The following is a 25,908-nucleotide window of genomic DNA, read 5'->3' on the forward strand; positions in this document are numbered from 1 at the left end:
GATCAATTTATACCCGTCCCCTAATCATTATTTATTTGATTCAGGTTTCATTAACATCTTTCCTTTTCATAAGATTAAGATTATTCGCTAACTGTAGGTGCCCACTAGCTTCCGTGATTAGTTACCATTCATCTCTCTCTCTCCCTCCTCTCTCTATCTCTTTCTCTCCAAAAAATCAACCCAGGCAAAGTTTAAAATATAGTTAAACTCCGGCTGATTTTATTACTGTCATAATACTGTTAAAAATAATACCGATAAAAAGTTAAGGAAATATACTATGAACTATTTTTATTTGATTGATAATCAAAAAAAAACCTCACTCCACTGTCCCACACACACACTAACACGACTTAACAAAAATATTAGGAACCAGTAATTTTTACAAAACTTGGGATGTAATGTACGCCTTCTTATATATTTATTTTTGCTTAAATCTTTAAACAATTCATGCCTTTCCCCGGTTGGTTTTTACATCAATCTTCTTTTTCATTAATCGTTAATTTTATCTTACGTCGGTATATTAAAAAAAAATATTTATTTAATTTAAGGTTGAGGGATTGTAGATTGTAGATATTACGTATGTGTACTGTTGGTGTTGAATTTCTCAAATTCTAACTGTCTTGAAGAAGAGTCTACCTGTCGCCGTAATGTTGCGTAACTTACTTCCAGTGAAATCCGGCGAGTGTTCTTCTGTATAATGCAGCAGTGACACCTGTCTTCTTTACCCGCTACCGTACACACTCGGATCGCCTCAGGCGATTTCTTCTACACACAGGTGCTTCACAGAGTTTCCGATTGTATGTTGAATGATTATGTAATTCGGCTGGATACCAGCTAAAAGACTTGAATAATTTTGGACGAATAAAAAGCACAGTGTTACATTAAAATCACGATACTGGTTTCAATACCGAACAAAGCTATGAACCGTCAATTTATTAAGTTAATTAAATTCATTAATTTGTTGTACCTAAACAGATAAAAATGAGTACAAACTTAAACACGACAGTATTTATTGTGCGTTCTACTTTAATAAAATAAATAAGTACATGTTCATTGTTCTTCATTTAGTTAGCCCCCCCCCCCCATTTTAATTTGAAAAGAAAAAAAGAAACTAGATCCATGTGAACGTCTACCGACACTCTATTAGAAAAGAACATTGATATTAATTTCTATTAAAGTTTTGTTTCAGGAGTATGCATAGACAAAAGATGATAATATAGTCACAGTTTTACATGTATTTAAATTAAAAAAAACACTTTCAGGTGGGGATCCAGAAAATCCAGATTCGAAAATCAGCTAAAAGATGTACATTATTTCAAAAGAATAATGCGGACAGTAACTAAATCAATTAATGTCAAAGGATCAATGATCAATGCAGGCCCGTAGCCCCCCCCCCCTCCCCCTGTCCAATGAATAATATAAAAAGTCTTTTTTTGTTAATTCAAATCCCCCGTCTGTCTTTTAATTTTGGTTTCTTCTTGCAAATGCTTGGAATCGGGTGTGTTTGACTGCACAAAAACAAATATGGGCGGCCTCCACATAATTAAAAATTTTACATAACAAACGCCTGTCCTCAAAAGGGGGCACCCACGGCCTCACCGCGCACTATGAGTTTATTAAAATTGTTCAAACTAATTTGAATAAATTAAATTAAAATTGAATAAAACACATCTAACCTAACAGTTTAATTCTTCAAATTAATATTAAAGGAAGTCAGTGAGTCAATGTTATTTAAGAAAATATTATAAAATGCATGTCTTGTAATAACATTGTTTTCATATAAAAAGGAAAAGACCTCTGTAAAATTTCATATCTCACTACTAAAGAAAGATTTTTATTTTTTTTAAATTGGTTATCTTATTGAAGGTTTTAAAATTTTATCCCTTCTCTTGAAAATATTTTTTTACAAATAAATTTACTATAAATAGACCAAAGAAGTTTTTTTTTCAAAGATATCATCTGGACATAGTTCAAAATTATATGAAAAAACAAATAAATGAAATAATAATCTATGTTGAAAAAAAATCAATTTCACACCACTGCAGCCTCCCCGAGAGCGAGAACAATAGGGACAGTAATTATCAGTAAATGTCAGCACTTGTCTAAGTTTTTCAGCACCGACTAAGATTGTCAGCACTTTTCTAAGTTTATCAGTACCGGCAGTAAAAAGGTCAGTAATTGTCTAAGTTTTACAGTAACGACAGCACATTGTCAGTAATTTTCTAAGTTTGTCAGTAAAAAATGGGAATGTCAGTACGTTTTTGACTTAGTAGTGCTTTCAATCAATTTCAAAAAAATTCTTTGAAAAGTACAGAAGGTTTTATTTTTGTTTGAATCAAGTCCATTATGCTACAAATAGCAGAGCTCAAACTAAACTACATGTAAGTAGAACAACTATTATTACTATGTGAATCACGATCAACAGTGTTCAATAACAGGTCACAGGATGCAGGACTGAGGAGTCGGCAGTTTTATCAGTTAAATAGTAAAAACATTAACCTGTGAGCTACGCTAGCGTAAACAAAGTCTCGTTTTTTACACTGTTTTTCTGATAAAATTGCCTGTACCACCTCCTAATTTTTTTATATTCATTTTTTCCCCACTTGGAATATTAGATTAACTTTCAAACTTTTAATCCGTATTCGTTTACTTTTTCACATACGGGTCAGTAAAAAAAAAATAGAATTTAATTCCCATCTTATCATGCTTATGCCATGTCTAATTTACATATGCAGTGATAAAATGTATTAAACTATATTAATTTGAACATTTATTTTGAAATTTGAAAAAAAAAAATTAATTAAATAAAGTTGATAACAAATGTACATGTATTGTACATAATTTATGTTGCAGCTGAAAACAATATTTATTTCATAATTCTTACTTGATAATTACAAGCATTAAGAGAAATAATGTGGGTTTTTTACCTAACATAAAAAATTATGGGATAATAAACCCCACATTTTATTTTTAGTGAGACCTGGGTTAAAAAACCCCACGAAAAATAATATGGGTTATTTAACCCCATGAGGGAAAAAATAAACGTCATGGGGTTTTTGTGGGGTTTTTTGTTGGGAATTTTTAAGTTCATGTTTCCCCATGGGATTTTTTTTAACTCAAATATCTCAAAAACTAGCAGAAAATGTAATTTTTTTTTCATAAATCAATTTGATTATAAAACCACCACCATTTAAAAAAAAAACCCTAAGTTTTAAAGAAAAAGGGTGCGCAAGTTCGGAAAAATGTCCATTCCGAAGTTGCCCGTCCCACTGTTTATATTTTGCGTATGGTCTACGGTACTATTGTTATAATGGACAATTTGATTAGTATGAAAAATAATTTTAATGGAATAAGTAGTATTGTGAAAATACATTATACTGAAATTAAATGCATTTATATTTTATAATAATTCATTCTTAAAAAGATATTTATTATATTGTCTTCAGTTGATTTCTTTTTATATGACTTCTAACAATCAATAAAAATTAAATTTCAACAAGCATGACAACAACGACAACATATGAAGTTGAAACGACAAGAGGTATTATATAACTTTTAGTTTATATCATGAAACACATGGGAAATATATTTTCATTACATGAGTAGTAATTCCATGACCAGCAACCAAAAATAATACCTTTATTTTTCTTATAGAAGTTATATACCCTGTTTATGGTGAAGATCATGCAGTGTAGCTTCTTAATAAAGGAACAAATAGATAAACGAAATTTGAAATAAAAATACTGTTAAGGTACAAAGATAATACTCACTACAGTTTTTACAATTATAATCAAACAAGAATAAATACTAGTGGTAAATAAACTCATCGTAAGTTAAATGTTTCCAGTATTTCCGTTTTTTGGAGAGAGGGCGTCTTTTTCTTTATTTATCGTAATTTATTTTTAAGGGAAGATGTAATTAAAATACCTTAAAATTTTATAAATAAAGATATGAAGTTGGTGCAGACGGCAGTGGGGGAATCCGGAGGAGGGGTCAAAAAATTATATTCCTCCCGGTTCATGATTTTGTATTTTAGAAATGTCAAAATGTTGTGAAAATAAAATAGACCTTTTTTAAACCCTTTGTCTTTCACAACAATGAGAGGAAATCTCTCTCCGCTTGAACGCACACAATATACAGGAATCTAGCAGTTACGAAGGAGACGAAGATTAGTCCGTGCAGATACATGTACTCTGTGTTTACATATAATATATCTACCGAGGGAAAAAAGTTTACTTACCGATGCAAAATGCACATAAAATGTTTTTCAGACATTGTTTGTGGTGGAGTTTATTAATTGTTTTTCAGTAAATTCTTGTTTACACGATGTAAAAACATTTAGACCCAAAATAAATTTAGAAAAGAATGAGACTTCAAAGACGACTCAGAGAATGCTGATTACATAAAAATCGTATTCTAATCCTATATTTGAAGATTAATAATTTTAAAATACCTTCATTTATAGCCCCAATGAAAGTGACACTGCGATAGATCGTTGTTTTAATCAATCCACTATTAAAGTAATTAAATAGCTAAAATTTACAAAACAGAATACGAAAATATAAATTAATATCAAATATCATGAACAGTACACTGGGTGTTTTATCGTGCATTGTCGTATAAATATATCACATACAGTAATTTATATGGAAAGTTGTGGCTCTTAATGGAATGAACTCATTAAAAGTTGTTCAAGAATTATTAAACGCTATAAAAGTATTTGAAAATTGCTTTGGCGGTTTTTATAATTATTTAGATACATGAGAGTATATTTATTAGAAAATAATTTTCGTTTTGTACTTCAAATATTTTAATATTTCAGCCTTTAAATTTCTAAAATATCATAACTGTTACTTTTTGATTTTTTTTTTAATTTCCTGTGATTTGGTTTCGTTTAATTTTTGCTTTGCTTTATTATTTCAAAGGGAGGTAACTTGCGTTTTAGACCATGCAATACTTTTTTTCATCTTTAATCGCTAAGATGCACCGCGACGGTGTGATTTACCTGGATTGATGAACCGCAGGGGCACGCAGTTTTTACACGAGACACATGTACTGTAAAGATGTCATATTGACTGTATATACTCTTTTTATATACAGTAAATATTACATTTTTAAACGTGCTAATTTCAGCGAATTTTTATTTTTATTTTGATGAGGGTATTCAGACACACCTAGAAAGACACATAGTACACAAAATACACCATCCTGTAACCAAGCGCCTATGTAACTATTGTAAATCTTCTTTGAAAGTTGGTTGGCTACCCATTTCGTAGCACAGGAAAGTGATATCCAGGAAATTAAATGTAGTATTATATGCAAAGAAAATGAAAAGGAAGGAAATTTGGAAAAATTTGGTCACTATCCCCCCCCCCCCCCCCCTCCGAAATATGATTTTCGAGTTTGGGCAATTTCCTTTTTTTTTGGTTTTTTTGCTTGTCAACTTTTATAGATAAGTAAAAAAAAATTTCTCTGGCTTCCCCTCCCTTTCAAAAACGATGCTACGTGCCTGACTTTATTTATTTCCCGGGCGACAATGGATGGTTACATAAATGTTTTCTTCTTTTATATTGTTGTCGGGGGGGGGGGGGGGTACATGTACTGAACCTGCTCTCAGGTCAAATTCATGACGGGAACACCAGCTTAAATAAATCATTAGTAAAGGAATGTAACGTTGTAAACGGAGATAAAACTTAATATTTATCTACTTACTTGGTTTTCTGTAAGGTTTGTTGTCGATGATATAAATGTCGTTGTGTGGAAGTAGACCTATACAGGATCTCACGATGTCAGGTCTATTGTATTCCCCGTGTCTCCAGAGCCACGTCACGTGATCTACACTGTCCTGTGATCGTCTTCTGTAATATAAAGCCTCTTCTTTCTGTCTTAGATCCGTTAGAATTTTTTTTCTTTTATCTTTATCGTCTTTTTGTATATTTTTTGAAACATTCACTGTAAAACAAAGACGAGTATTAACTGTGCGAATTGTATTATTTGAACAAAGAAGATGAACCAAGTGTATATCTTATGTATAACTATATGAAAAGATAAATATATTTCTAATCACAAAAAAGATTAAATAAAAATATCATGCATTTTTTTTAGAAATTAAAATGATGCATTTTTGTGTATGTATGCTTTGTAGTATCAATGCAAGCTTTGCTGACTTAAAAAAATAATTTAATATTTAGGAGTTATATTATGAAAATTTTAAGTAATGCTGACATTCTCATATTTAAAAATTATCAATTTGCAGAGATCAATCTCTGATCTGAAACATTTTTTCTAAATTCTAGAAATAATTAATTTATCCACACAGACTTACATATCTGGTATATGTCATCATATATACTCGTGTCCTCCATGGTGACGTGACTCAGTATGTTCATCTGTAGACGGAGTATCAGTAAGGGAGAACAGATACTGTCACTACTAGTGACACACTTCTCTCCAGGTTTTTTGTTGTAGCCAAATGATCTCAGGTACACACTGGCTGTGTCACAACTACCGTAAATGAATGGTATATTAAAGTTTATTGATGCTATCCTATACATTGTCTCATCCCTTGTGTCCTCCGTTATCTTGTCCTGATCATCCAAAAGACAATCACGTGACTTCAGTCTGTCCAGAGTCTGCTGTGCTTTCTCACGTGTTACAGGATTATATTTACGGTACACTTCCTGTCGTATATCATTAAGCAACTCCAGCCACTCTGTGTCAGTGAAGTCAGGAGGACCGGAGTCAGAACACAGAAAACAGAATAACACCGACACCTCGTCATCACTCAGTTCAGAGAACTTATCTAAAAAAAATATGTAATGAAATTTTATAAGTATTATCTACTCATACGAACTGTGTAAAAATATAGTTTGATTAAAAGCCCTGAATTATTTTGTTAAAATTACTAGTTTGCGATCATTTTGTTTCTTGTGTTTTCTTTTAATCCACATTGTGTTTGTTATTTTGTAAAATACAAGAGTTCTGTTTCTAGTAATTACATTTTCAATAGATTGATTGATTATATGTTGTTTAACGCCCCTCTCGAGAATTTTTCACTCATATGGAGACGCCACCACTTGCCGGTGGAGGTCTACAAATTTTGTCATATGCTCGGCACTCAGGGCCTTTGAGCAGTGAGGGAAACTTTTTCGTGCCAGCACCTACTGCGTCACGGGGCCTCGGTTTATACGGTCTCATCCAAAGGACCGATCCCCACGTTCCACAGTGGGATTCGAACCCGCAGCGTAAGGATTGACTCCTTACTTCGCGACTCTAGAGCAGACGCTCTAACCACTGCGCCACGCGGGCGACCTTTTTCAATAGAAAACAAAAAGTAAATGTGCTTTTTTTTAGATAGAAAATATAAGTATGAATCTTGACGATATTTTATTTGTAAGAATTTGTGACCTTGGTCTTTTATTATCTATACTCTAAATCAGAAGAACTATTCTTAAGCCATATCAGGGTTTTATGATTAAAAAAGAACTTTGATGTTGCACACAGAAATTCATGTCGATTTGGTTACTACAAAATACCATTTTTGAAACGCATAAGTTATATTAAATCCTTAAATTAAGAATAATTGATTTAAAATTGCCCTGGTGAGTTGATTTATAATATTTCGATAATATCTACTGTCCTTTAATCCTTAGGTTTTATTTTCATAATCTTTCGTTTTCACATACAAAGAAAACCTTGGCATTCTATCCGCAGAGCAAACTCGATCTATAAAAGCCGAATTAACGTTAATCTGTGAAACTCCCCGGAGAGATATTGGCGAGGCAATTAATGTCAGTAGTTTTGAGGGAAGGATCTTAATATTAATTGGGTTTAAAACATATATAGGTACAAAACTAATATTGTACAAGTCTTTGCAACCATTTATGTTTTTTTTTTTTTTTGGGGGGGGGGGGGTGTCATTTTAATGAAATACTGTAAAAAATAAATAAAAGAAAAAGAAATTTATAAAAATTATTAATTATATTAAACTTATTCGTCAGCAGAAATAAGCTGTCTTTCAATTTTTTACGCATTTCCATATGATTTTTTCCCCTTAGTATTATCAACGTCAGGTATGATGAACTTGGTAGTTATGAAAGTACCGCACGTCGAATTATGGGGAAAAGGGTACCAGATTCTCGGACGTTGACATCGTTTCCTGGTTTAACAAGGGGGGGGGGGGGGGGGCGGGGGAGTACTAAATGGATAGAGGTATCACACCGGTAATTGACAAAACAAAATGAACTTAGTCAAATGTAAGTTCATACATATCAAATTGATTTTCCTTTCTTTTGAGACGTTTTTCTATTCTCTTCCAATCCATTTTACAACTTTGGTACCTGTGCCTAGTAAATTTTATGTACTTTTTGAACAAATTAAGGTTTTTAACAGGAACTATTTTTTCCGGGCATGGGAGGCTAATACCTGTGATGCAATCTGAATGTTTATAAACACATTAAAAACCACGTGGATTTGAGGTAGCCCTGTTTGCAGAGAAAAAGTCAGAAAATGCCGTGTAGGTACCGTTTTCTGTGTGTGTGAGGGTGTGTCAGCTAGTGTGACAGTTAATGTTTAACACGTACACCAGCAAAATATTTTTTTCAAGTAAACAATTACCTGATTTTTTAAAAACAATTTCTTGAATTCTATATGGGCTTTGATTTTGAAAACAATAACCGGTGTGATACCTAGACGCAAACTGACTGGCTATGTTAATATTTTCAGTTTATTGTAAAAAATATCACTGATAAAAATAAATGGTGGAATGTATCAAGTTTATTTTTCTTTAGCTAAGAAAGCTGATAACCTAGGATTCACCCCTTGAAATCGAAATCTGCTGCCGTAAATTGTCTTGCCAGCGTTTGGGGAATATGTGTGATTTGCATCAATAACACTTTTATTGAATTCATCGGTGCGCGTAAATCGGACGAGATTTCTTGGCATGTTAACTTTCATTTTAATAACTTGACTTCATGTTTAAAATGAGTGGAGATCTGATTTTCTTCTCTACATATTAGGTATTGTAACATTCTATTCAGCAGTGTTGATTTCTTTAAACGACCCCGGTCCCTCTATAATGTTGTTAATCTCCTTTTAACGATCCCCTCTTCAATGTTTTATTCTTCTTTCAATCTGTATTTTGCTTCTTCGTCTTTTAGTCATTATTCTTTTTCCTGTCATATGACAGTTTTATATTGTTCTTTAACACGGCAATAATCAGCCAGTATTTGATATTTTATGGCATTATCCAAAGGGCGTCCAAACAGGACTACACAAACGAATGAGATTTAATGTCCCCTCGCTTTTGCGAAAGTTAGGGATAATATTGATTTATTGTATTTAAAAACTTTGAAGCATTTGGTTATTTAATGATATTAACCAGGTCTGGACGATTTCCGAATATGGAAGTTAAGAACAATAACGATAACGGAAAGTTGATATAAAATAAATTTTCTTCAAGCAAGCGTAAATGTTTTTACCGAATCATAAAACAGCTTTTTACACATCTTTAAACAGCTTTCAAAGAAAGAATAGAAATCACGTGCCTTTTTTTCCTCAAATGATTTTTATGGCAAAATATACTTTGAAGTAGGATGAAGAGTTCGGAAAATTGAATCCCTACATAATTACCGTGAAGCAACCTTTACATTTTAATCTCAGTAAAGGTAAAATAAAGTGACACGCCACAGCATGATACGCTCGTCAAAAAATTACAAATTATCTAAACAATTTAGAATGCAATCATGTCAAGATTTCTATGATTTTTCCATTCCTTAAAATATTTGTTTATCCATACCCTGTGGTGTAAGCATTATAACAATATTAAATAATTGATAGCTTTCTATACTGGTTGTGTTATACTTTGCCAAATGCCCATCATATTAAACAGTATCACATGAGTCTGAACAACTTAATCTATGCGAAATTAATTTTGAAATAAAAGGCTAGTAATCAGTGAAATATGCTTCAAGCTGACAAACAGTTCTTCTGTCTTATTCCCAAAGGGTTTAGATAGACCGTTTGATCAGAGATGCTCTAAACAAATGATTGAGACAGCTAGCCTTCCTACATTGAACTTATTAATTAATCTTTGAAGGGAAATGGAAGGATATGCACTTTCTACCCTAAAACATTTTTAAAACATATGAAATACTCAATGATATTTTAAGATATAACATCAAACAGGTATGAATATGCAATTCATATGGACTAATGGATCCGGACATGCTGATTCGCCCACATCCCCTTAAAATTAGTGTTTTAATTAATAATATTAAATAATATCAAATAAGTTTATTATGCATGAATATCAAATAAGTTTTAATCAAATTCATTTTAAAACTTATGCTAGCAAACAAGAGCTTTTTCTAATCCAGCAGGTTGACCCATCTACCTAATGCCTAAAGGTCTTATGTAGATAGCACTTGCTTAATCAGAGATACTCTACTAGTTAACTCCTTACACTATAATCTCATTAATTTATCTCTAATTTGACATGTGATGTTATCAGAATTTTCATGACCAGTGCTTTGGTAATTACACTCATGGGAAAGGTAATATCTCTCTAATATACATTATATTTGTTATAGATTGCTGTCAAGTGAAACAGACATTTTCTTATTTCACTTCAATTAAAGGTCACAGTGACTACGAAATAGGTCGCGACACACCTTCTACCTAAGATGCATAAGTTTGATTATTCTGAGTCGTACAGTTTTCTAGCTATGGGCCGGAATTTTTTTTCCATATTTGGCTATAACCTTTTAATGAAAGGTCAAAACGACCTAATTTTTGTGTGCGACACACCTTCCACCTAAGATGTTTCAACTGACAAAGTTCTATACCGCTAGGCCTAATAGTATCAAACTTAAAGCTAACAGGCAGAGAGACGGAACGACAGACAGACGGACGGACATGAAGCCTAAATCATAAAACGTCCCATCTTAAGACGGGAGTATAAACCCTCGCATGTATGAATGTAACTGAAATGAGATCATTTACAGAGGAATAGATCATATCATCAAATTATTATCGATAACAGTTATAGCAGTTACTGGAAAATGTTTCCTGTGTTGTAAACATAATTTCATTTTGTGGTCACTGTGGAGCTTACATTTTGGAATGTGTTTACGCTATCTTTGTGTAATAAGCAAACATGTCACTTTGTGTTATAAAATGCAGTGTAACCTTTGTTCCAAAAATTGTAGAGGGCTGATATTAGGACACATATATATAAGGAGTCTCCATTTTTCATGTTCAACAAAGGTCAGGGTTATATCGAGAGGTCAAGGTCAAATATTTTGATGTTATCTAGTTAATTTTATAGTTTTTTGCAATTGAATTTATTTTATCGCAAAAATATCTGAAACCACTGGTTCAATTTTCTTCATGTTACACATTTTATTCTAGGACCTATTCGAATCCTTCTGTTGATTTTTTGTTAAAAATGAATTATACATTTTCGCTGAAGAAAACTTAAACTGTCGGATATTTACATGTGAATTTTAAATTCCTACACTACGTATGTTCTATTTTTACTTAATATTTTACTCTTTTCCAGTATCAATAATACTTATTTAAGGTCATACGCAACGTAGTTTGAACTTTTGGGGGTTCTTCCCTGGAGTTGAAGAGTTCCACTAAATGAAGGACCTGTGTGCAATATTTTTAATGTCTATATATGGATTTGTACACCTCTTCTAAAACAATTTTTGATGAATTAAAATCTGGAATTTGTGTTTTATAATTTTTGTACATTTTTTTTGAATTATGCAAAAAAAATTCAAAATTCGATATCTTTTCAAAACCTCTGGTAAGGCATGCTGATTTTTTGTCTATGAACATGTAATTATGTATTAAGTTTAAATTTGGAATATCTTTGAAATCTATCAGTAGGTAAGGTACGTTGTGTATGTCCTTAAAGTACAAAAAAGGTTATCTTTATTAAAAGTATAACACATATGTCAATACTGTAAAATCACAAATATTCGTGTTGGATAAAATTTTGTTTATTTCGCTGTTAACAATTATCAACGAAATTATATCCAACACGAAATTTTATATGACTATATAATGAATAGGGTTATTTCAAATGACATCAAGGTAAATTACCTGGTGACCTTGATTGTAACCTTTATGCTAAAAATACTTTTTTGTACCTTCGCCATAACTTTTAAATCATCAGAGATAGAGACTTCATATTTGGTGTGCAAAACTCATGAATCAAGTTCTATATGCTAAAAATAGCTCTTTTTTTTCGAAATTTGTTGACGTCGGGCACATAGTGTTTCACAAACACATCTTGTTTTCTCGTGTGTTTGTCTATATGTCGCTATTAGAACATGACAAGTTTGCTTATTCTACGTATTTTAGCAAGTAACTGTTATCGTTCTTGACTTCCTTTTTGGAAATCATCAAGACCTGTTAACAATAAGTTTCTTTCATATTCCAACGGTAAACTACATTTTTTCATGATAGTATAATTAGAAATTAAGTTCGAATTGCATATTAACCTTTATTTCTGACTCTTGAGAAATGCTTACCTGAAAGATTTGTTTTCCATATGTTGTAATCACCTAGTATATTTTCCGAAAAATCTACGAAAGACCAAAACATCGAAATAATAACAAAAATTACAGACATTCCAATAGTTTCATACAGATATATATGAGTTAGTAAAACATAAGTACAAGATATAATCTTACTTTTCATTTTTTTGTCAATCATGCAGTGTGAAATTAATTACTCCTTTTACGCCTTGCTTTGCTTTTGGAGTCTTACTGTTGTGAGGTAAATATGTTAGATTGATTGGGATATGGCATTAAACAAGTTTGTAACGTACCGGTAATTAAGATTGATTGGGATATGGTATGACACAAGTTTGTAACGTAAACATATTTTTTCATACCCAAATAGCTTGTTACTGATTGTGTTCCAATTGCCATTTAGATACCCAGGTGTAGAACATTTTCATTAAAATTATGCATTTTAACCAAAATAATCAACTGAATTAATTTCTATAAAGCTGTTTAATCAACTGAATTAATTTCTATAAAGCTGTTTTATTATCAGATAATTTAAATACGTACTAATTGAAATATTTCTATTTCCAATTGTTTTCTCTATGATAAAAACTACTAAAGTGAATCTTGTTAATTTCATGGTAATACCCTGTGGTATGTATATTTCTCTATTACTGAAAGGTCAGGTGTCAACCTGCATGTATAACACTGGCGTATAAATATACTAAAGAAAAAATAGATGTTTTGTTTAATTGTTTACTAAGTAATTTGATATGATATATCTTTTTAACAAACAAAATAAATAATGAATTATCTTCGGCTCGAAAACAAGTCACTAGCGCAACACTGTCCACTATCACCGAGGCCTCGCGAGACCGAGAACTCCACTTCCTAGTAAACAGCCACGTGGAAAAATTGACATTGCCACATGGATCTGCACGTACTCCATCATCTGATACAGACATCGTCCCACAGTCATTACCATCCGACTTCTTAAGCAACTCAACTTCTTCTGTTATTTTAACATGCATACAAATCGGTTTCCTGAAAATGCTAACCAACTCCCGTTTCATCAACTGCAACATTGCATTCAATATGGCGGCGGAGAAGTGACATAGTGCCTATATATGTTCGTGCTTCCGACAACCTACATCTAGATCACAGATATAATTAAAGTTAACAGGATTACTTTGATCATAATTTAAATTCTTTTGTTGTTTATTTTTTAATTGCTGATATTTGAGTACGGTAACTAAATAATCAATACATTTGTTTCGTGTTTTGGGGACTTTTTTTTTATAGTACAATTTGACGTAATGGGGCATTGTGCATTTCAAATCTACTCAATTTGAAGGTATTTCGATTTATTTTAAGATGGTTATTTCATGTAAAAATGGAAATATAAGGAATCACTGTCATAGTTTTGAGAGTATGCCAGGGACATCAACAGTCAAACTGGGATAATTTTAGCATAACGGGCTTCGCCAGTTATACAAATTATCCCATGTTTCCCACTATTGTTGATGAATTGTGGCATACCCTCAAAACTAGACAGTGATTCCTTAAATAACACAGTTCAACCCAATTTGTACTGCATTATGTTTGGTCCAGGAGATGGACAGTCATATAATAAATGCATAGTATATGTACTGAATGGAGGTTATGAACAAATTTTAATATTGTTATCCTTGTTAAAATAAAAAAAATTACGCTATTAATATTTTTTCTGCATTTTTGTGCTTTCTGGAAAGGACGGTTGCTTTCAATTCATTAGTTAAATCAATATGTTATTGGGCTTTTGTCGAAATATGCTTGACCTTTACCAAGTATTTTATGTCCTCATTAAAAAACCCTCTGGATTTAAAGAAAGCAGCAGCACTTTTCAAGTTCAAAGTTACATATACAACCAATATTACAGGTTTATTGTGTCATGCTCTACATAACATACCGCATTGAAAGAAAATCAACCTTCAATTACAAAATCAAATTGAGTCCAAATATAATTTTATCCCTGCTTTTAAATTTGATGTTTATTAAGAATCCAAATTATTCATGACCTACAAGGAACACTTTTCTTCTATTTAAACTTTGTAAGTATAAGCTACAATGTATACGCATACAAGGGGCGTTTTAATTTTTAATTTTTTATTTAAACAATTGGAAAATTAATTACGAAATGATACGTATTAATTTATTAATTAAACGTACAACTGTCAGAGTATTAAATATTTTTATATGTTATATATATAACTTATTTATTGAATTTTAATTCAAACATCTGCGATTTAATAAATCCACAATGAAATTGTATAATGCCCGAGAGATTCCAAGAGAAAATCCAAATTGAGGCCAAAGCATGTGAAAATCATGTACAAAGCGTGTAAGAAACGTGCTCAAGGCGTTTCGTACAAAACCCTGTAGCCTTTCGTGCAAAACGTGTAGCTTTTCGTGTTATCCGTACAGCGTTTCGAGCAAACCGTGTAGCGAGCGGGTACCGTTCGTGCAGCAAGAGTGTGGGGTAGTAGCTCGTCTCAGGGTCTGTATGCTAATGCAGATATGATATTCTATTGTCAAAAGTCTAGTTATAATAAAAGGATATTGCTAAATTATTCATAATTAAGCGGAAAAAGAGTGTTTGTTAGTTTGCATTTGGTTTAACGTCCCTTTCGAAAATTTTCCACTTCTATGGAGACGCATCCACTTGTTTTGAACAGTCTCATCCGAAAGACCGGTTTCCATATCCCACAGTGGGATTAAAACTCTCGACGTAAGTAGATACCAACTCCTTATGCCTAGGTCACATTTAAGCCGATGGTCGGGCGACTAAATTTTTCTGGTTTCGTCGGCTCAAAGAACATGATCGGCCGATACGAGTACCGGGCGACATGGAGCAGTCACATTAATTCCTAGGAACACCGATGACTTGGATAAAAACATAAATAAAATTTTTCTTTAAAAGTCAGCAAAATTTCTCATATATCTGTATTCAAATAAGTGACATGAGTAATGTTTAAAAGCCATTAGTGGCAGAATTTTGTACGATTCTGACTCAATGTTGAAAATATGTGCAAATGGGCTTTTTTGCGTAAATCTTGCATAAAAACATGACAAATCTAAGCATCAAAGAATACTTAAAAGATTTCTTTATATCTTACGGATTAGTAACTTATGTTATTTCCGTTTCAAAAATATATATGAATCCATGCATCAAATTTTGTATGTGTTATGTATATAATATATATTATAATATATATATATATATAGAGAGAGAGAGAGAGAGAGAGAGAGAGAGAGAGAGAGAGAGAGAGAGAGCTAATGATTTTTTTTACCCTCAACATCATTTTCTATATCTTTGTATGTCCCTACTAATGGAACTTCCAAATATTCTTCTTGCAGCAATTCTGGTCCTAAAGTATAAGCCAATTTTATTTTATATAAAAATCTTTATTGATATGAAGAGGGTTATACTATAAGATTAAAACAACCTTGAATAAGAATGATTTATTCTGATATAATTTAATTATTGATGCAACTGTCTCTTTCATTGGCTGAAAGAATGCGTTTATGCATGACCTACGTCACAATGACGCGATAAAAACGTCTTCCGCATGAATTTGCATTTATTATTTTTTTTTTTCAATTTAATGAGATATTTGAGGATAATTTGTCTTTTTTTTTATAATAATCTTAATGATAGAAAAGGAAATTATAAGGAATGAATTTAATAGCTACTCAGGTCATAAAGTATATATTAAATATTATTTATCTATTAAATAAATACATCAAATATTTATGATTATTCATTTTAGTATATATATAAGTACATCTTCGCTAGCTGATACGCTACTCATTCTCCTCATGAACCCTTGGCATACGGTGAAGTCAAAAGACGGGATTGTTTTTGTCACATGATCTCGAATTTATCAGGAACGAAAAGATTGCGTCATCGACAGAAATAAAGACGCGTGTTTCAAAAAATTAAATCAAAGTTTTTTTTCAAGGATAATTTATAAGCAATAACTTAGTAATGTTTATTTAATATTTACAGTACAAATCCGAAGCTTCAATATAGATCTTTAATCATATATTTAGAAGATATTGGATGAAAACATAGCATTGTAAAAGAAATTTAAAAAAAAATATTGTATGAATGAAAGTTGTGGACACTTGGTAAAGTTCTTGTTTAGATTTAAATAACTCGTATATGCATGTCGTTAGAATGATCATCTAGTAATAACAACCATACCTCTATTAGAAAAATTTTTAAGCAAATATATATTTTTAATCTTAATGTATAATATGAAAGTGTACTTTCAAATAAATAGATAGATCAAGAGGCGGACAAAATATGGCTTTTATTTCAAAATCTAAACTCAAATTTGATTCTTTGAAAATTAAAAGAGAAAATATACAAAATATATTTTTGAAAGTCCAATTTCTGAGCTATTCATAGAATTGCATGTATCTTACGGATCGTTCAGGAGCACGCACTTGCGTTTTTCATTCCCGAGATTAAAGAGTCAAGAAGTATCCCGAATGCAAATATCGTCATTTACAAAAAAAAAGCAATTGCTGATTGGTCGACCGGTTGTATCAAACTCGAGAAAAAAAAACTTCTATCAACACCATATGCCAAGGGATTATGAGGAGAGTGGCGTATCAGAAACCCTTGGCAAGCGAAGATGACATAAGTTGGATTGGATACCTTTAAGAATTAAACAATGTTAAACGGTACGGAACACTACCTTAATGTTTTAAACGATATGGTATTTTTAACGATACGGTACTAAGATGAATGCTCGTATGAATGAGAATGAGGGACATTTTAAAACAAAAGTGTTTTCACAAATAACAAAATTTCAATGTCATAGTCTAAAATGAGTATATAAGCTATGTTACTTTTCAATACTTAAATAAATGATCAACAAATTCAATTAACTGAATCTCAAACAAATTATACTTTATTGTACGTACACATTCGTTTGACGAAACATAAGAAAATTGATTTAGATGCTAGTCTCATATTTTAGACATTCTGTTTTTTTTTTTTTTAAATTACATTTATTTTCAGTTTTTAAAAATAAAATTTAAACATCATTAACCTGAATGTAAAAAAAAATACGTGTATAGAGAGATATTGAATTACATTGTACTACGAATATCGGCATTTGAAAGCAAATATCGTACAATAAGCATCAGTTTCGTTAACTACTCTAACCTTTCAATGCAAAGATAATTTTATTTTAGCAAGTTAAGAATCAATTTGAATATTCATTTTTTGTGCATAAAATTATTTCAAAGAAAATGATATTTAGAAACATTGTTATTCGAACTGAAAGCTGAAAGGGTATTTTACTGAAATCTTCTATAACTATACAGTACGGTATTTTATATAATATATATATCGAACCCTGGTAGCAAGACTTATGAGTAAACACTTCTATGTATTTAAAAAAAAATTAGGGCAAACGTACCTTTATAAATTTTAATCCCAACGCTTTCCATGTAACTATATTGGAGGTATTTGAAAAATACCCAAAAACGTTTACTAAGAAATATTTTAGAAATATTTCTGATTCAAAGTTTGTCTCGTCGGCAAAAATCACCAAGGAATCTCTGCAATGGTTTTTCGCTCGAAAAACCGATGAGAAAACAAACAGATCCTTTCTAATTTTATAAGTTCTTTGCGTCATATTCTTGTATTATAGACAGGAATGTTTCATGCATTTCAACCTCACATTCACGTAATTTCTTCTTTATATCTGGATCGTTCTTCAGTTTATTGACAAAATACATCAAAGTTGCTCTATCCCTGGCTTGCAAAATTTTATTAAATAAGTTATCGATTTTTTGTGTTTCTTTTGTCCAGTGTCTATTTGGAAATCTAAGTTACTGTCTATAAGTGAATCCACTGCGCACTCCAGTAATATTCTCTTGTCTTCAACATCTGTAGAAACGTCTATATCTAATCGAGCACTTCGACCACTTTCTAAAGTAAATGAACACATTGTAGTGATATATTTTTTTTCTTTTTTAGAAACAAAAGTTATCCCAAATGTTAAAAATTATTTTTAAAGATAACTACCATCATTTTCTAACTCTACGCTTTTGTCTCTCTCGGAATAGCTTTTTGACATAAATTCATCCTTTTGATTTTCATTTTGTAGCCGATTGCCTACGGGAAAAATGCTCATAGCTTCAGTAGTAAGAAACAAATAATAAAACTTTGCAAAACTTTTTTACATAATTTTGAAGTGATCTTTATATCCTTATGCTAAAAACAATTTTTCAAATGTTTCTTGTTTAAAAATCCTATTTTGATTTTCATTTAATTGTTTTATTTAGCATATCCATTCAAAATGCCGAGGTAAATATACTTTGTCAACGATTTCATTGATGGCAACAATTATTATGCAAATATATACAAGGGTTGTCCGGTAAAATCGTGCCCAAAGCGTTTTTACTTGCAAAAAATAATGGATATTGAAAGAATTTCAAAAATTAAAACTTTCAGAAAATGATTTTTAAGTCAGATTTAAGTGCATCTCAGATTCATTTGATAAAATGTGTGAAAATTCAAGATTTTATAATGGAAAAAAGCGGTTTTTTTTGAAAAGTAATGGACACATTGAAGATTTTCACGAAATGACTTTTTTAATCAAATTTATGTACATGTTAATATTTTGATAAAATATAGAAAATTAAGTTTTGCTTAATGCTTGAATGTGTACAGGTCACGCACACGAGCATTGTTTCGTAAAAAAAATAAAATGATAAGATTGAGCTAAAATATATCGACTGTTTAAGTTATTTTTTAATCCACTTTCTATTGTGTTGTCTTTTTTAAAATTGCAAAGCATTTGCCTCATGTTTGGCAGTTGTCTGAGCGTTTGAAATGGGTATGTGGTAAACAGAACACACAAAATAGGCGACGTTTGATGACTTTACGGCGCAACGGAGAGCAGTTCTTATGTAGTAATAACGCCCTAACATATTTTAAATAAATACATAAGAAATTTAATAAATAGTAAAAAAAAATCACTAGATATTTTTGATTTAATAAGTGGGATTTTTTTTATTTGAGCAAATTCTATTTGATCAAATATCCAGGTAGAACAAAAAATACGACAAACACACACAGTGTATATATGGAAAATCAGCGAAAAACGCCGTCACTGTAGATTTGTAGTACCAACAGAATATGCATAATTTTGTTGAATGATACTAAGATTAGTTCCATACTTTAATAATCTTTGATTTTTGTCAGTGTGTTTGGGAGATTAGTTCATTGTTTGTTTATGGAGTTAAAAGAAAACGCAAGTATGTGCATTCATGAAGGTAACGTCAACTATTTTGTAGCAATCAGAAACGTGACGCTGTATTAGACACTTTGACGTTATCATCCGTGCGCCGTAAGGCAATACAACACATTACATAAAATCTAATTATTTATTAACTCATGCATATAGCTAAATATATTGATTAAAATGTACTAAGGAGAAGTGAAAGTTTTAGAACACAGTGACGATTATTTTGGAACAACTTGTCCACGATTTCATCGGACAACCTTCGTACGATTCATGTGTCAAAAAGAGAGGTTTGAAATTCTTTCATTTATTATACTGGTCCATGAACCATTCTTATGGTTGCTAAAACTTTATATAGCATTGAATTTAGCGCTATAAATGTTTAAGGTAAAAGTAGAAATTAATTGCATTATTCCAGATCGTTCTTATTATGAGAATACTGTAGACCTCAGGGTCGGAGATTAAGAACAATTGTGAACAACCTCTTTAAATTCAGTAAGATTTTCTTTTTAACATTGCAGCGTCCAATTATTAAGACAGAAAGGAAAAACATTTTTTAAATTTTGTTGCTCAAATCTTTTACAAACAACCAGGATATAGAATTTTGATAGGCTTCAAAAAATGACCTTTGTAAAAGGTCAGTCCCTCGATGTTCCTACTGCAATATCTTTTGGTACTTTTTTCATAATTCAACTTTTCTTAATGACCTTCTTTCGTATTCAGGGCTCCCCATGGATGGGTTTATGAAGTGACCCTGCCATATTTAAATTTCATAGCGCACCAGTTTAAAGGATTAGTACTAGAGTTCTGCCACTTGTTAATCACAAAGATGTATAAATTCCAATATACTTTCAGTTAAACCTCCAAACTTTAAACTGTTTTAAATGCTAACCAATTATCTTAATCTTTTATGGGTCCATATCCTTTTGCTTTAAAGTTCAATAATACTCTACGCCTTGAAAAGGACTTGACGCTCACTTTCAGGTAATTGTAAATGTTTTACTTAAATGATTTAGTTTTAAATGTAGGTAGATTTACTAAAGATGATTACGTCTTTATACTTGCATTGCTGCTGATAGTCACACATTGTACATGAATTGTAATTGTATAACTTGGGTTTTTGAAGGAATAGCAGGTTTGGTTGGGCGAATTCTGTCGGGATAAGATTTTGTTGTGCCATTGTGCCACATTGGAACATGAAATGAAGAGGAACTTTGATATTAAAATATGCGCCCTAGGAAAGTACGGAGTTTATTTTATTTATTTTTTTTTTTGTCTTTTTGGAATTTATTTTTAAAAATTGTGTATGGAAAAGGATTCTACTCTCAAAACCTAGTGCCAGTACTTAGTACCTATTGCATATACATGTAAAATGCTATGCACCATCCTGCAGAATAAAAAAAAATTATTCTGTAATATCTTTCACTTATTTTGTCCACGTCATTGCTGTGCTCAGTGTTTAAGAAAAAACAACAATGATGAAATGTCCTCTGGGAAAGGAAATCAGCTCCCCACTTGATCAAATCCTGTGAAGCCAAAAGGGCTTCTCAGCGAATATGATCACGTACCAATGGAAATTCATTTCCCAGAGAACTTTTTACTATTCAGAAATTACTTCTTCCTATAAGTTCGACAATTTCATTTTGGCGCGCCATCCTACCCACGGGTAATGAGACAAATACAGTCCGAGGAAAACTGCATTTATTACAAGAATTTGCCTCTGTATTGTTATGTTGTGACGCACGGAGTGACCTAAACATTGTTTCCTGAAATTCGTCTTGCTCCAACATTTGAATATTTTCAATGATGTTCAGCAGTCCAGTTCAGGAATAATTATGTAAAAACAAGGATCCCTTCTGAGAGTAATCTTACTAGTTTATGAACTATAATATATTTGATGTGAAAAACAGTGATATCTCCTGTTTCAGTTTAAATGTACACAAGTTCAAAGGAATTTCGGATTATAAAGGTTAGTGCAATTTTAGGCTAACTATAGTATTTAAAACCCGAAGGCACCGGGTGACATAACATCTCCTGACATTTCCTGTCATGTTATATATGGTACATGTGTATATAAAATTTTAACGACGTTCGATCCTGATATTTAAAGTCTTTAACTTTTTTTGCCAAGTATATTTTTTGTTTCTACGTACATAGCTTAATTAAAATTCAAATAAAAAAATGAGGGGGGGGGATATGCTTCTTTTGGCTTTACAGTACAATTAATTTGACCTTTTTGCACTGAAAATGTGTGTCTTAACTAAAAATAAACCTTCGGCATTATCCCTGCAATATTTTTATCCAAAAATAAAGCACGAAACAAAATGAACTCTAAGTCTGTTTAAAAAAAGACACTTTAAAATTGTAACTAAGAAAAATTTTTTTAAACTGCTTCGCATTATCAATTATTTGACCTTTCTGCAAGTCTTAAACCTTTTCTGAATTTAAGCAAATAGTCAAAGATATCTTCAATATTTAGAAAAGAGCATCAAAAGATGTTTATTTTCAGATATTACTAAAAATGTTGTCAATTTTACGTTAAAATTGGCTCAATTATTTCCCGAATTTTCTATATTTACTACATTTTTCACATTTTGTTGATAAAATTCATAAGAAATAGTTTAATAGATATTTGAGAACCAGCATAACACATTTCACGGCAAAGAACAGCTTTGTGTGCAACCATCATGGAATAAAAGGAATCCAAAGTAAACAGTACTGTTATAGTTCGAAAGGGAAAAACTGATCATTTTTGTCGAAAAAACCTTCCGCCACAAAATATAGTCCTTAGTTTAATTCTACTTGAAAAGAACTTAATCGCGTTTTTTTATTGAATATAGTTCAATTTGTATTGAAGAATTCAAATTTAATGTTAGAACTTAAAAATGATGCAGAATCTTATAAATAATGGACATGACCAAAATCCACTCAAAAGCTCAGGATCGAACGTCCTTAAACACTGAATCCAAAGCGATCACCGAACATATTTATTAAACACTATGTACATATGTACGATTAGTATAATTCCGAAATATCCCACGTCCTGTTTCATTGCAGAATGTTTCAGTATGCTAACAATTGTGTTGATAACATTGTTACATATGTCACGAATCGTTCTCCTCAATTAAATTATCTAATTCCTCTAGATATAAATGAACAGATCGCAGATGTTGTTCGGACATTTAAATTTTCGCGGAACTGTCTACGTTTGCCTAGCAACTGTCTCTGTGCATTTCGAACCCAACGTATTTATTATGCAAAATGATGGCACTTGAGGGGACATAACTGTATTATGGAGGGCAATTTAATTTAACTGTTTCCGGTGAAATATAACTATATCCGGTGTGATTTAGCAGTTTTTCCAGGTCAAATGGATAAAAATATTATATTTGTTATAAAATAGGAAAACTTCAAAATTTTATATAAATGTATGTTTCAGTTATTTTACGCTTTTCATCGTTTTAAACTTGGTAGCTCCAAAACCAGAGGAAATATATAATGTAAATAAAATCATCCCGCCGAAATTTTCGGTCGCGCTAAGACCTCTGAATGAAACACAAATAAGTGCATACAGCCTTGAACATATTTGCTCTTCCATAGGTTCATCTAAGAAAATTATTTGCAAATGAAAATATTTAAAACTGGTGACATTAACATTGACAAACAACCTCTGAATATAGTAAATGTAGTAAAATCTTAGTATGTTTCACTGATTTTATGTATTTTATGGCATTGAAAAAGATATTTTAACCATCAAATAAACTGACTTACCATTTTCTAACCCATCCTGATTTTCTTGTAAAGGTTCCATATCTATTACATTATTAGGATCATTATCTAAAACAATGAATTCTATTTATAATATTTATTATGGGCCAAGAATTTTTTGTCATTTCAATTCAGTACTAATAACATAATGAAATAAATTAAATACAAGCCATACTATCTATGTTTATAAAGAAAATACACTCTGCCTTAATTGAGCATAATTTCAAAGGAATATCAAAGCTTCTACAACCATAAAAATGCAGTTTGAAAATGTTAGAAAAACTGACTTGGAAAATAGTAAATCACAACCTAATATATATTCCAAATATTGTAAACAATTATAAAAGAAAATAAAATATACGGAAGAATGATTTCAAATAAGAATATTTAATATAGTTCACGTCATCAAGAAAATACACGTGTGTTGTTTTAAAAGTCATTGTGGTTAAAAGTTTTAAAAACTTTTGTTTTAGAACAATGAAATCACCATTTCATAATGGCTTTCTTACCATTCCAGGAAATGGTATAATGGTTTGTATTAAAAGATTGAAAAAAATATACAAAATAATAAAATAAAGAATCTGTTATTGACGGCAAAGTGTGTAAAATGTTGCTTTCAAACAAAATTGTTGATATCCTTTTATCATCAATTTATTAGTCAGTGCCTTTTCTAGTTCTGGAAATATCCTTGACATTGACAACCTCTGAATATAGTAAATGTACTAAATTCTTAATATGTTTCACTGTTAGAACTTGATTTTATGTATTTTATGGCATTACAAAAGATATTTTAACCGTCAAATAAATTGACTTACCATTTTCTAATCCATCCTGATTTTCTTGTAAAGGTTCCATATCTATTACATTATTAGGATCATTATCTAAAACAATGAATTCTATTTATAATATTTATTATGGGCTAAGAATTTTTTGTCATTTTAATTCATTACTAATAACAAAATTAAATAAATTAAATACAAGCCATACTTTCTTTGTTTATAAAGAAAATACACTCTGCCTTAATTGAGCATAATTTCAAAGAAATATCAAAGCTTCTACAACCATAAAAATGCAGTTTGAAAATGTTAGAAAAACTGACTTGGAAAATAGTAAATCACAACCTAATATATATTCCAAATATTGTAAACAATTATAAAAGAGAATAAAATATACGGAAGAATGATTTCAGATTAGAATATTAAATTTAGTTCATTTCATCAAGAAACACACGTGTGTTGTTTTAAAAGTCATTGTGGTTAAAAGTTTTAAAAACTTTTGTTTTAAAACAATGCAATCACCATTTTATAATGGCCTTCTTACCATTCCAGGAAATGGTATAATGGTTTGTATTAAAAGATTGAAAAAAATATACAAAATAATAAAATAAAAAACCTGTTATTGACGGCAAAGTGTGTAAAATGTTGCTTTCAAACAAAATTGTTGATATCCTTTTATCATCAATTTATTAGTCAGTGCCTTTTCTAATTCTGGAAATATCCTTGACATTGACAACCTCTGAATATAGTAAATGTAGTAAAATCTTAATATCTTTCGCTGTTAGAACATGATTTTATGTATTTTATGGCATTACAAAAGATATTTTAACCATCAAATAATTTGAATTACCATTTTCTAACCCATCCTGATTTTCTTGTAAAGGCTCCATCTCTATTACAATATTAGGATCATTATCTAAAACAATGAATTATATTTATAATATTTATTATGGGCTAAGAATTTTTTGTCATTCAATTCAGTACTAATAACAATATGATATAGATTAAATACAAGCCATACTATCTTTGTTTATAAAGAAAATACACTCTGCATCAATTGAGCATAATTTCAAAGAAATATCAAAGCTTCTACAACCATAAAAATGCAGTTTGAAAATGTTAGAAAAACTGACTTGGAAAATAGTAAATCACAACCTAATACAGTGTATATGGCAAATGTTGTAAACAATTACAAAAGAAAATAAAATATACGGAAAAATGATTTCAAATAAGAATATTTAATATATTGAGTTCACTTCATCAAGACCTTGACATTAGAGATTTTTGTACTTATGAAAAAACTTAAACCTTAGCCATAACTTTTGAACGCTAAGGGCTAGTGATATCACATTTCACATATGTAATCCTTGTGAGAAGACCATACATTAGATACCAATAACATTGATCCTTTGACATTGACCTTGGAGTTTGACCTACTTCATAAAATATTTAACCTAGGCCATAACTTTTGAATGGTTAGGCTGGGGATTCCATGCTTCATATATGTATTTTTTGTGGCAAGACGTTTCATTGGAT

At 30.9% G+C, this 25,908-nt stretch overlaps 1 protein-coding gene across 1 annotated transcript in view; it reads right to left on the reverse strand.

Annotated features, from left to right (window-relative positions):
• LOC134281228 (uncharacterized) overlaps positions 1-25,288 on the reverse strand; it is a gene marked incomplete at both ends in the record, with an annotated part of 38,512 nt that extends 13,224 nt beyond the window's left edge. The window contains 5 exons of the mRNA XM_062763704.1: positions 5,713-5,916; positions 6,326-6,802; positions 23,600-23,665; positions 24,412-24,477; positions 25,223-25,288. Of these exons, the coding sequence (XP_062619688.1) occupies positions 5,713-5,916; positions 6,326-6,802; positions 23,600-23,665; positions 24,412-24,477; positions 25,223-25,288 (879 nt within the window). The remainder of the gene's footprint in view (positions 1-5,712; positions 5,917-6,325; positions 6,803-23,599; positions 23,666-24,411; positions 24,478-25,222) is intronic.
• Between the last annotated feature and the right edge of the window lie 620 nt (positions 25,289-25,908).

Source organism: Saccostrea cucullata, unplaced genomic scaffold (assembly GCF_032062105.1).
Source record: "Saccostrea cucullata isolate Sc308-1 unplaced genomic scaffold, CSIRO_AGI_Scuc_v1 ctg5572, whole genome shotgun sequence".
In the NCBI taxonomy this organism is placed as follows: domain Eukaryota; kingdom Metazoa; phylum Mollusca; class Bivalvia; order Ostreida; family Ostreidae; genus Saccostrea; species Saccostrea cuccullata.